We start from the raw sequence: 13067 nt of genomic DNA on the forward strand, positions 1-13067 counted from the left end.
CCAGCTGGGGACGGTGGCACTGGGAGCGCAGCCCAGCCCCTGGGCAGGAGCCTCGGCCACCGTCCCCATGTCGGGACCCTGTGGCACCTGCGTGTGGCAGCTCCCTCGGGGATGCTCCGCGTCCCTCCTGCGCCAGCCCAGGCTCCAGCACCCCCGGACCCCCTCGCGAAGCCCGTCCTGCCCTGGGAGCTGTTTGTTTCTGCCGTGACCTCCCGCTGCAGCTTGAATTCATTTGGGGTTTGATGCTGGGACCTTCGCCAAGAGTTACAGTAAACAACCCCCCTCCCTGCAGCCCCCGATGCTCACACATGATTCTGGGGGCAGGCAGCCAGGCCGGCAGCTCCTCCTCTTCCCCTCACCCGAGGAAGGCCAGAAGCATGGCCCCATAAGGGTTCCTGGGGGTCTGTCCCCTTCCCCAAGCCAGCCCGGTCCTAGTGGAACCCATAAAAACCACCAGCACCGTGACACGTGGCCATAGAGGGGCTGGGACTGGGGTGTACGGACTGGGATGCTGGGGCTGAGACAGGCATGCTTGGGCTGGGACTGGGATGTATGGACAGGGATGCTTGGGCTGGGACTGGGATGTATGGACTGGGATGCTTGGGTTGAGACTGGGATGCTTGGGCTGGGACTGGGATGTATGGACTGGGATGCTCGGGCTGGGACTGGGATGCATGGGCTGGGATGCTTGGGTTGAGACTGGGATGCACGGCTTGAGACTGGGATGCATGGCTTGAGACTGGGATGCTCAGGGTGGGACTGGGATGCTCGGGCTGGGACTGGGATGCACGGACTGGGATGCACAGGTTGAGACTGGGATGCTCAGGCTGGGACTGGGATGCACAGGTTGAGACTGGGATGCCAGGGCTGGGACTGGGATGCCAGGGCTGGGACTGGGATGCTCGGGCTGGGACTGGGATGCAAGGGCTGGGACTGGGATGCCAGGGCTGGGACTGGGATGCTCGGGCTGGGACTGGGATGCCAGGGCTGGGACTGGGATGCATGGCTTGAGACTGGGATGCTCAGGGTGGGACTGGGATGCTCGGGCTGGGACTGGGATGCACGGACTGGGATGCTTGGGCTGGGACTGGGATGCACAGGTTGAGACTGGGATGCTCAGGCTGGGACTGGGATGCACAGGTTGAGACTGGGATGCCAGGGCTGGGACTGGGATGCCAGGGCTGGGACTGGGATGCAAGGGCTGGGACTGGGATGCTCCACTGGCCCCGTGCAGCCTCGGTGGGTTGAATCCCTCCTCCTCCTCACCTGCTCGGGCAGGAGCGGGGCTGGGTGCCGGGACACGGAGCCGGGAACTGGGAGCACCCACGCAGGGAAGAGGCGGAAGGTTCTGGGACAGGCTCCTCTCCTGCCTGTCAACATTTTTACAAATTATTTTTAGTTCACAAGAACATTCACGTGGGAAGGCCGGCGCTGGGGACAGGCGCGTCCTCACCTGAGCACTGGGGCTGGCAGGGGCTTAGCAGCCACCACGTCACCAGCAGCCACCGTGCCACCAGCAGCCACCGCATCACCAGCAGCCACCCCAGTAGCCACCATGTCACCAGTGGCCACCATGTCACCAGCAGCCATCACGTCACCAGCAGCCACCCCAGTAGCCACCGTGTCACCAGCAGCCACCGTGTCACCAGTGGCCGCCACGTCACCAGCAGCCACTCCAGTAGCCACTGTGTCACCAGCGGCCACCGTGTCACCAGCAGCTGCCACATCACCAGCAGCCCCCATGTCACCAGCAGCCCCCACGTCACCAGCAGCTACCCCAGTAGCCACCATGTCACCAGCAGCCACCACATCACCAGCAGCCACCACGTCACCAGCAGCCACCGTGTCACCAGCGGCCACCGTGTCACCAGCGGCCACAACATCACCAGCAGCCACCACATCACCAGCAGTGCACTGGGACGGGGCAGCGCTCGCTGGGCAAACGGCTTTGCCAATGACCCTGCCATGAAAACCCAGCAAACTCATCCCCTCTGCAAAGACACGACGCTTCCTCCCACTCGTCCTTGCTTCTGCTAAATAAATCACTAATTGCAAAGCTGATCTGATGATCCCAAAGATCCCAGGAGGTATTTGGGCAGGACCATCCCCTCTCCTGGACAGGGGGTGATGGTTCCCACTTGCACCACGTGTCCCGGCAACAAAGCAGAAGCACCGGGGATGTCATGTTGGTTGTTTTTCTGGGTCACCTCACGCAGTCAAATCTGCCTGGGAGGAAAACACCACAACGCCAGCGCGCCGGGAGGTGAAGGGAGGCCTGGGGGTGCTGAGCCCATTGCACAAACCACTCGACACCGGGGCAGGCGGCACCTTCCTCCGCGGGAAGGGGAGATTGCGACACGGCGAGGAGACGCTTCGGTGCAGAGTCCCTCCCCGGCGTGCCCTGGGAAAGCCTTCGGCATCGCGAGCGTCAACGCCAGCTCTGTGCTCGCCAACCCGGCGTTTTCCAGGCTGCCGGCACGGCACGGCGCAGGGAAAACAGCCGAAGCGCTCCAAGAGCCCGTACGCTCGCCGGAGAGGTGTGGGAGGACACAGAGCAAGTGTGCAGACGGCAACAGGCACTTCGCAAACAGACAAACACCTCTCGGTGTCCTGCTGAGCTTTCGGGCAGGGTGGGAGTTGGTGGCAGCTGGTTCCCCAGGCTGGCAAGGGTAAATTCGGTGCTTTGGTTGCTCCCCAAAAGGGAAATCACCAAAACCACCCGTCACGCTGCTGCTCTCAGACAGACAGACACCTCCCCCCAAAAAACAATCAGCGGAGAAATCTTTCCTTTGGCATTTCCTGATTTTTTTTTAAGAGGCAAGATCAGCCGACAGCAAAGAACTGCACTTATAAAAGAGGCAAATAAAGCCAAAATAGCAAACAAACCAGGGCGGGCAGATTATTAATGAATAAACCAGCCATGTTTGAGCTATGCCTTGCAGAGCATCCCTGCAGCATCCCTCCCTGCATCCCTGCAGCATCCCTGCCTGCATCCCTGCAGTATCCCTGCCTGATCCCTGCAGCATCCCTGCCTGATCCCTGCAGCATCCCTGCCTGCATCACTGCCTGCATCCCTGCCTGCATCCATGCCTGCATCCCTGCCTGATCCCTGCAGCATCCCTGCCTGCATCCATGCCTGCATCCATGCCTGATCCCTGCAGCATCCCTGCGTGATCCCTGCCTGATCCCTGCCTGCATCCCTGCCTGCATCCCTGCCTGCATCCCTGCAGCATCCCTGCAGCATCCCTGCCTGATCCCTGCAGCATCCCTGCCTGCATCCCTGCCTGCATCCCTGCAGCATCCCTGCCTGCATCCCTGCCTGCATCCCTGCAGCATCCCTGCCTGCATCCATGCCTGATCCCTGCAGCATCCCTGCCTGCATCCATGCCTGCATCCCTGCAGCATCCCTGCCTGCATCCATGCCTGCATCCCTGCAGCATCCCCGCAGCATCCCCACCTGCATCCCTGCAGCATCCCCACCTGCAGCCCTGCCTGCAGCATCCCCGCCTGCAGCCCTGTAGCATCCCCGCCTGCAGCCCTGCCTGCATTCCTGCAGCATCCCCGCCTGCATCCCTGCAGCATCCCCGCCTGCATCCCTGCAGCATCCCCGCCTGCAGCCCTGCAGCATCCCTACCTGTGAGGCCACTGCGCACAGCAAAGAGCTTTGTCTGAGGCCGAGCAGCAGTTAAAGGCAGTTGTTTAAAGCAAAACAAACCAAAACAAAACAAAAAACAAGTTTCCCATCTTCTGTTGATTAGCTGTGAAAGGTTCAGAGTTCAGCCGGGTTGAAGAATGCATGTGATTAAAAACATTCCTATTTAATAAAAGGAAAAGGTCTTCTCCAGAGCTGTGCACAAGTAAGAAAAAATTAGCTGGAGGGAATTTGTTCAAATTAAAAACACTTAAAAGAAGAAACCACACAAACAGGACTGTGTTGAAATAACATTAAGATCACAAAGGCAGAGCTGGAGAAATAGGAAATCCCAGAGTCGGGGTACCTCGCGTAACCTCACCCGGCCCCTGGAGTTTAATTACGGGACCAAACGCTGCGCTCCCCTCAAAGACAAGCAAAAAAAATGACAAAACCAGTGTCAGCCCAGTATCGCTGCCCAGGGATGGTGGGGACCCCGAGCCAGTGCTCCCTACCTCCGTCTGCCCCCGCGGCCCCAGGGGGTTTCCTCACAGGACTCCGCGGAATGAGAGAATTTGGGGCATTTTCCTCGTTCCTCGCTTGCACCGAGGGGCCGTCGGCAGCGTCCCGCCCGAGCCATGAGAACAGATGGTGCTCGGGGAAGATGTAATGTTTGGAGCGGTCGGTTGCCAAATTCTGATAACTCTTTCTGGAGCACGTTCACTGGGAGTTCCAAGGGCTTTAAGAACTGGCCAGATGTGGGTGGATCCCTCTCCTCCCTACCAGACATCAAATTCCTGCTCCAAAACAAGAACAGGCTGATGCTTCTCTATGAAAAGCCCCCGAGAGTTTTTCCACAAGGGTAAAACCGTATTTTTCGACTGCAATTCTTGCGCATTTTCTTCTGCAGAAAGTTTCCAGAAAAAATTGGAGACAGGCGGCGATTAAAGGTTGGCAACATTGCAGGTGCATCACAAAACCAGCTCGTGAACTAGGATGAAAAGCGACACACCTGAAACCACCCAGACTATGCACATACACCTGTGAGCAAAGCACATTATTGAGGTACTTCAAGGCCATAAATCAGAAAATACTCTGTTGGAGCCTGCAAACAAGATGAACATCAGGCTTCAGGAAGCAGATCGGGGCGAGATACTTCCCCCGATTACTCGCGCTGGTTATTTGCGGCTCATGACCTTTGAGTCAGACATTTAATTGCCCTCCCTGCAATTTTCTCCCCACAAATGTTTGTAGATACATTTGAATTTCATGACTCCGGGACCCAAAAAAATCTCTGGGTGCCCTCAGGCCAACCCGCGCTCCGGGGACACGGAGGGAAAAGCTTCGTACCTGGATCCGCTGCTGGTTTTAACGCTCTGTGCTCCAGCCCTCACCCCAATATCAGTGTTGGCATTCGGGGTCACCAGAGATGCGGGACCGCGCTATACATTCCCACAGCGTCCGTATGGAGCAGAAAGCTCCGCTGCCGAAGGAAGAGGCACGGTGAACTCTTCAGGACTAATTACCGCAAGGATGGAAGTGGTCCAGCTGTGTTTTCAGTGGAAATACGGCTGATTGAACACACCCTCCTTGCGTGCCTGGGTCTGCATGTGGGTCTTGAACGTGCTGTTGGTGGGACGAGCAGATCCACGCAGGTGTGGGGAGGGTTTGGTGCCTAAGGCAGGTTTTCCACGTGCTCTCAAATCTGCATGTCCACATTAGCCTTGAAAGCGTTTTGCCTCCAGGGCGAAGCTGCTCAAGAGGTTCCCAACCTAACTCTGCATCACGCCAAATTCCCCCAAAGCCCCGAGCTGTAATACCGGACCTGAACTTCACCTCCGGCGGTGCTTAAATGGCCAAACATCTTCCTTCACGGTCACGTACGGCTCCCAGAGGAGACAGAGCAACTTGCAAACGTCCCTTCTCCCAGGGAATCACAGAATCATTTTGGTTGGAAAAGACCCTCAAGATCATGGAGTCCAACCGCTCCCCAACCCCTGGCACTGCCCCATGTCCCTGAGAACCTCATGTCCGTCTGTCCAACCCCTCCAGGGATGGTGACTCCAGCACTGCCCTGGGCAGCCTGTTCCAATGCCCCACAGCCCTTTGGGGAAGAAATTGTTCCCCAGATCCAACCTCAACCTCCCCTGGCGCATCTTGAGGCCGTTTCCTCTGCTCCTGGTGCTTGTTCCTGGGGAGCAGAGCCTGACCCCCCTGGCTCCAAGCTCCTTTCAGGAGGAGTTTTTAAAACCTCCAAAGCCTTTTTAAATCCCCAAAGCACTGAACCAGAGGCAAAACCTGCCCTGCAAAGCCTGGCGAGAGGTTTCGAATCCAGATGTGAGCTCGTTCGCTCACAGGAACGCATGGGCACTAAGCTGCAGAAGGAGCTGGGCACAGGCAGGACTCAACCACGCGGCGGCTGCGGTTTCACCAATGATCCCAGCACGAGGAATAGAATCATTTCAGGTGGAAAAGAAATGAATCCCTGTCCTGGCCATGCCCTGATGTCCAGCATCATCCGCCGTGCCTACGCGGGCAGGTACGTGCATGTTCGTGCGCATCTCACGCAATTAAGGAAATAAACGGTGTTTTTACCAGTTTCTCTGCAGGAGGATCAGGTCCCCACGCCACATGGTTTGAGCGTGGGCAGCAGGAGGTGGGACCAAGGAGCTCATCTCCTGCAACCGCAGCCGGGACATGGGACCCAAGGGACAGCAAGTGGGCTCCATCCCCAGCTCTGGCACAGCTGGAAACCTCTGGCACAGCTGGAAACCTCTGGCAGTCATTTCCTGGCAGCAGTTGCATCCTCCCACCCCCACGGGTCGTCAGCCCCATCTCGAAGAGCAGCACCAGCCCCCGGGGGGATGCTGTGCGGAGGAGGGCAAGGTATCCCCAGGAAACCTCGCAGCAACCGCCGCTTCCTCTGAAATGGAGAAATTCATCACCAAAGGGCTCCGTTGAAGGAAAGCCAAGGTTGTCTGGCGGCACCTCGTGCTGCCCAGAGCAGCGTAGGCAGCTTCTGCTCATGGAAACTCCTGAGATTCGGCAAAAGTCATCCCGTCCCAGAAGGGAAACATCCCCCATAGCGCACGGCGCAGCCCAGTGGGTTCCTTCCCTTCCAACCACCCTCACCTGGTCACAGCCCGGGTGGGATCTGGGGGTGATTCCCTGCTCCAGAGCCACCAGCACACCGTGCTGGCCCCAGTCAGGCGATGGAGAAGCAGGGGATCCCCCGGGGGCTCCCCAAAGCCTTTCTCCGCAGCGGGTCCGCGCTCCTCCTGCCCCCCAGCCCTGCAATGGCCACCGTGAAGGGCTCCAACCCCGTGTCACCGGGACGTCCTCTCCTTGGGGACACAGGCACAGGGTGAGGGTTTGCGGTGTGAAACCTTAAATATTGCCAAGGCCTGCGGGCAAAGCTGAATGTGGATGAGAGGCCGCATCTCCAGGCAAGCGAGTCTCCCCGCTCTGCCTGAACTGGAACAACCTGGTGTCTCTTACCAGCCCCATCTTCTCCCCGGACCAGGCTTTGGGCAAGAGGCAACAGTCCCGTCTAGAGCCTCGGCATCACCTCCCTCCCTACAGCCACCACGGATCTTCTTTGGAGAGAGGCTTTGGCACTTTATCTGGCAAAAGAAGCTCCTCCGGGTCTCTCTTCTCCAAGATGCCAAGAGCGGTAGAGCCGTGCGGCAGCCCCGGAGCTCCTGGGAAGCAACGAGCACCCACTTGGCACAGGACACCTCGTCTTTCCCCGCCGGGGCTGGTTACATCAGCACGAGAGGATGCGACCGGTGCGCCAAGGGAAGCAGAGGAGAGATCAAACGATTAGCCGAACCTCTCCTCAATTACCAGCCGGTTGCATGAGCGGAGCAGAACGTTCCCAACCGGTTTGGACGGCACGTCAACGGGCTCAGCAGCAGCTCTGCCCTGCACCGCGCTGCTCCCCGCGGCCCGGCCGGGGGAACCTCGCTGCCATCGCCCCCTGCACGCACCGAGCTGCCGGTGGGAGAATCACAGAAGGGTTTGGGTTGAAGGGACCCTCAAATGTCACCTTATCCCCCCCTGCCACGAGCAGGGACATCTGCACCAGCTCAGGGTGCTCAGAGCCCCGTCCAGCCTGGCCTGGGATGTCTCCAGGGATGGCTCAGCCACCACCTCTCTGGCCAACCTGGGCCAGGCTCTCACCACCCTCAGGGCCAACAATTTCCTTTTATCCAGCCTGAATCTCCCTCCTTCAGTTTAAACCGTCACCTCTTGTCCTATCCTAACAGGCCCTGCTCAAAAGTCTGTCCCCATCTTTCTTATCGGCCCTTTTTAAGTCTGGAAAGGCCGCACTAAGGTCTCCCCGGAGCTTCTCTTCTCCAGCTCAACACCCCAACTCTCAGCAGTTCCAGCATCCCGCCGCAGCGCAGAGCAAAACCTCCGTCCCCTCGGCTCAAACCCACAACCTGCTTTGCCTCTCACCACCTGCGAAGGCTCAGGGCTGCGCGGGGGCTGCTGTCACTACAGCTCAGCCCTGCCATTTATTCTTTTAATTGCTGCGTGCAGCACAGCGAGAGCCCAGTTTGACTCATAAACCCCCGGGGAAGAGCTCGGGGCTCCGAAGCGGCGTCTTCCTTGATCTGGAAGTGCTGAGACAAAACGCCCGGGCTCCCACAATACCCACTCCCAGCGAGTGACTACTCAAGGGGACCTGCCCATTAATTGGAGCCTCTCTGCATGCTGCTGAGAAGGAAATCCCTTTGGCAAACGCTGGCCGAGCTCCAAGGCAGGGCTGGAAGGCAGATTCGGTCATTAAAAGAAAATTAAAAAAAACCCAAACAAACAAAACTTAAGGCCTGAAACAATGCAGAGAACAAGGAGCTGAGAGAAACCCCAGTGGTCTCAGCAATAAGATGCATCCAGGGAAAGAAGCACAAACGGATTTACAGATTGCTGAACCACCATCAGCAAGGGCGCAACGGGAGCTCACCCCAAGCCTTGCTCTGGTGTTTGAGCACTGAATTTCAAAGCCGCCAGACTGAGCTTCGCCCTGCGAGGCCAGGGGACATCGCACATCTGTCCCCAACCACCGCCCGCCCCGTCCCAGCGTCCCCTCCAGCCAGAGATCACCAGCACGCACAGACGCGGGGTTTAGACCGAGGGCTATTTATATGCCAGAGGAAGGAAGCTGCGACATTTTCAGTTTCCTGCACAAATACGTTTCTGGTCCCCATCGCTGCGGGGCCGCCTGGCGCTGCCTCCCGTACCTGGGTGCTCATGGAGAGGCCAGGAGAGCACAGCCCTTGGCTTGACGTTGGCATCTGTGCATCTGGGCAGGGCGCAGGCGTCAAATCCTTAACGCAGAGGGGGCTGAAATGTGCCTGGATCCAACAAGCCCCTCTGCCACACCATGGGGACAGCGGTGACAGCCACCCAGGGGGAAATCTGGGTGAGCGCTGGTGCACGCAAGCCGCTGGGAAGATTCGTGATGCTGAAATCCAGGGAATGCCACCCAGGCTGGCAAAGCGATAAGAAACAGCACAGCCGAGACATTGAGCAGGATTTCTGGGTCTCCGTGAGCGCCGGGGCTGGAGAAACGCAAGGAGGACCCGGTGTCCTGCATACAGGTGGAGCCTGCCCGGGGAAAACGGGAGAAACGGCAGCGGGAACGGAGGGACCTGGGAGGGGAACGCGGGGGCCGCGAGGCCGCCGAAGCGCCCGGCGGGGACGATGGTGCAGCGGGGTGCGTGCTGACACTGCTAACCCAGCAAGCAGGACTCATTCTGCCGCCGAGCCAGGCAAATATGAGGGAAAAAAAGGAAAATAAATAAACAGACCAAGGCCCGCGGTGAGCCCAGCGCAGCGGCGTTAACCTCGCACACCGAGGAATCTGTGTTGGGATTTGAGCCCTCGACGCCGCTCCGGATCAGACCTGGTGTGAGCTCATCCAGGACCCTGGAAGTCACTTTATGTTGGAACAAACAACGGCGCTTGGCTGGGTGCTCACTGCAAAGCTGACCGGGACCCACCTCCACGTGAAACGATGCTCGTGGCCCATCCAACACAAACCCCTCGGCGACGTCTGCAGGGGACGTGCCCGCCCGCTGGCACACGCGCCCCCAGACGTCATCGTGTCCCTCCAAACCCTCGGGGCTCAACGCGCCCGTGGAGCAGAGCCCTGAAACGTGACGGCACCGGGCGAGGGGCCCGACGGGTGGCGGGAGCTCCGGGATCGGCTCTGCCCGCGGTTGCAAACGCAGGCGCGGCCGCTTCGCCACACCCGGCGGTTCTCACGGGCGAGCACCAGGCTTGGCAAAGCCCCGGGCCCGCTGGCAGCCGGCCCCGTCACACTCATTACCCGCAATTAAAGCGGAGCGGGTATTCCCACCTCCCGCTGCACCTCGCTTTGGGGGATATATCGCTTTCAGACAAAATAAACAGGGAGGTTTTGCGTGGGCTCGGGCAGGTGGTTGGCACCCGGCAGCAGGTGGAAATGTCGAGGTCTGTGGCGGGGAAGCGAAAGCCACGGCGGAGCAGAGGCCAAATCATTTTAGTTGGAAAAGACCCTTAAGATCATCGAGTCCAACGTAACCTGGATCCAGCACTAAACCTGGTCCACTAAACCTTCCACTCCAACCCCCCGTCCTGTGGCATCTCCCGCTGACAAACACAAATCCCTTTCTGCTCTGCAAATGGGAACATGCAATAAGAGAGACCATGACAAAGCTCACACCCCAGCTTGCTCATATTAAAAAAAAAAAAAATGGGGAAAAACTTCTGCCCCAGTGTGGTGGTGTTTTATTGCATCGGCGCCTCTGCAGTGATTTCTAAGCTGGTTTACAGAAGAATTTGCTGCTATTCTGCTGCATTCTCCGTGCTCGTAGCCCCCCTGTGACCATGAAAAGGAGGATGGAGACAACTGAACCATCGCCTCCTCCGGCCATGCAACCTCCCTCCCTCGCGCACCCGCCGCGGGGCGGCCGACGCCAACACAACGCAACGGGACACACGGGGCCAGAACGTCAGGAAGGATTAAACCGCCGAGAAAACGCGAGGTCGTCACCCTGACCCCCCCGGGGCCGCACGGCACTTTCAGGAGCCTGCAGACCGTTGGTGTTTCTCGCTAAGGCGCAGAGAAGGCGCCGGGATTGCTCCATCGCCCTGGCACCGCCGCGCACCCCCCGTCAGCAGCGAACGCCGGGAGCTCCCGGGATTCCTGGCAGGTTCCACGGGCTGGCCTGACCCTGGGCTTTGTCAGGAACGTTCGGCAGCTCCAACCCGGGGTATGGAGGGCGTCCCCGGGAACGGCACGTGCTGGGTACCACGCGCGGGGGATGCTGCTCCAGGAGGACGAAACAGCCGCGTCACGTCCCCATCCACTGCGGGACAAGCAAAGGAAAAAAGCCAAAGGGGGTCCGTAAAGTTTTCTGCTCCCCCATGGAAAAATCAGCAGCGCTGCTCAGTCCTGGGGCTGTCCCAGGACAGACTCAACACCAGCATTTGAGACGTGAGATTTGAATTGAGACTCTTCTGGCTGTCCCGAGGTGATCCCAGCTGAGCTGGGAGCCAGTTCACTAAGAGATGGGCTTTTCCCAGTTTGGATCCTACCAGGAAGCACCAATCACCCCAGTAAAACTGGTAAAACCCTCCCATACAGTCAAACCCTCAGAGATGCGTCATGGGCGATTTCTCCTCCTCTGAACAACGGCAGAGGTGTGGCCGCGCTCTGACCGAGACCTTTGCTTCAAATGTTTGGGGTTTACTGGTGCTAAAGGGATTTAGCCAGAGCAAATTAAGACCATTTCCCATCTTAATTAATTCTGCTTTCGCTTCCAGGCACGCGGGAGCTCAGCCTCCTCCGGCACAACGAGGAGCCTCCGCTTTGCATGGCCACGGCGGTCGGTGATGTGCAAAAAACACAGGCAGGACTTTGCAGCATTTTGTTGCCATCATCAGAGCCCCGTCCACAAGATGAAGAACTAAAAACAATCCCCCAAAAAAGCCAGAACCCCCTTCCATGTCCACATTGCTTCATCCCAAAGCAAGAGGTGACATTCCGCATTCCCCGTCGCACACTTCTAACGCTTTCAGAGGCACCTGAAACCATCCCCACCGAGGGTCCTCCCACCCCCTGCAGCCACGACACCTCCACGCACATGTGCCCACCACGATACGCAGCTCAGGGCGTTTATAACATCAGGATCCCTCTTTGCCTTCCCAAAATACCTTCACGTTGAGCGCCAGCAATCTCAGCACACCCCACCGCTGGGGATACGGGACGCGGAGGCAGCAGCATCTCCCCCGGCATCGCCGAGCACCACGAATCCAGCCATGTCCGCTAAAAGCCACGTTGCAGAATTATCTCAACGGAGCTCTGAGCGCAGGAGGACACATCTGAGCCCGTTGGCTGCCAGCGAGGACACGGGACAAGACGCATCTCCGCTGCCAAGACTCTGCAGAGGAGGGGAGACCTCGGGGACGGCTCAGGCCACAACGCATCAGCCCCCTGACCTGGGCGGAGCGGGACGGCACTTGGAAAAGCAGCGATTGTGCTTATTGCGCAACGGCCGGGGAGCAAAAGTCTCTCCCCGCCCACCCCGCATCCCTTTGAGGCAAAAAGGAAGAAGGCTGGAAACATCCTTCCTCTCCTGCGGACAATGCGATGGAAATAGCACGGGAGGAGCGGTGGCGGAGGCGGCCTGGGCTCCCGGGGACGCGGCCGGTGGCAAAGAGCTGCGCGCGGCTCCGGCTTCCTGCCATTGTCCCTGCTGTTGTCCCCGCCACGGCTGAGCCCTGCACAGCTGCACACCCAGACGGCAAAAACCAAAATTGTCCCTTTGCCCCAAAGGACCAGCCCCAAAATGCAAACCTGCTGCCCCATCGCGGCCGCGGGCACAGACGCTGCCTTTGCTTTACCCAGGACGCCCAGGGACGAGGGACGAGTTTTGGACTGAATCTGAAATTCACGGAAACGCGGCGATCGCTGCGCACGGTCCTGCAGAGGGGCTGGAAACCAGAGTCTTTGCAAAAGGTGCAAACACGGTGGTAAAATCCACTCCTGAGACCGGTGGGATTTTCCACTGCAGGGAAAAAAAAAAACCAAGGCAGCAGAAGACGCTTTCTCTGGACACAGCCCGGAGGGTGAAACGAAGCCCCTAGGGAGCAAGTTCCACCCTAAATTCCTCTTTTCTCCTCCAAATGGGAGGTGCACATGTTCAGGCTGCTCCAGCATGCACGTCAGCAGCCGGAAAAAGCCACAAGGACCGACGTGAGCCCGTGTGCCGCAGGACGGCGGGTGATGCAGCTCGAGCAGACGAGGGCGGCAGAAGGATCTGGCCGGGGCAGAACCGCTCCGAGTCATGAATCAGTCCCCAGACTCGGGATTGCAACTAAAGTCGGTGCCAGTTTTGTTATTCGCCTCTTGTTTTGGAGGGTTTTGCAGGATAGCACTTGCAGC

At 58.7% G+C, this 13067-nt stretch overlaps 1 protein-coding gene across 5 annotated transcripts in view; it reads right to left on the reverse strand.

Moving 5' to 3' along the window:
* The window catches only part of HDAC7 (histone deacetylase 7), a 94351-nt gene that overhangs the window by 23671 nt on the left and 57613 nt on the right, over positions 1-13067 (reverse strand). Inside the window, exon 1 of one of the 5 annotated variants that reach the window (XM_065654281.1) lies at positions 11837-11994. The exons of 3 other annotated variants lie outside the window; for them this stretch is intronic. In XM_065654281.1, the coding sequence (XP_065510353.1) occupies positions 11837-11918 (82 nt within the window). In that variant the 5' untranslated portion in view covers positions 11919-11994. Of the gene's footprint in view, positions 1-1266; positions 1343-11836; positions 11995-13067 lie in introns of those variants that run through there. One more of the 5 variants, XM_065654284.1, reaches the window with a different exon arrangement.

Source organism: Caloenas nicobarica, chromosome 33 (genome assembly GCF_036013445.1).
Source record: "Caloenas nicobarica isolate bCalNic1 chromosome 33, bCalNic1.hap1, whole genome shotgun sequence".
In the NCBI taxonomy this organism is placed as follows: Eukaryota; Metazoa; Chordata; class Aves; order Columbiformes; family Columbidae; genus Caloenas; species Caloenas nicobarica.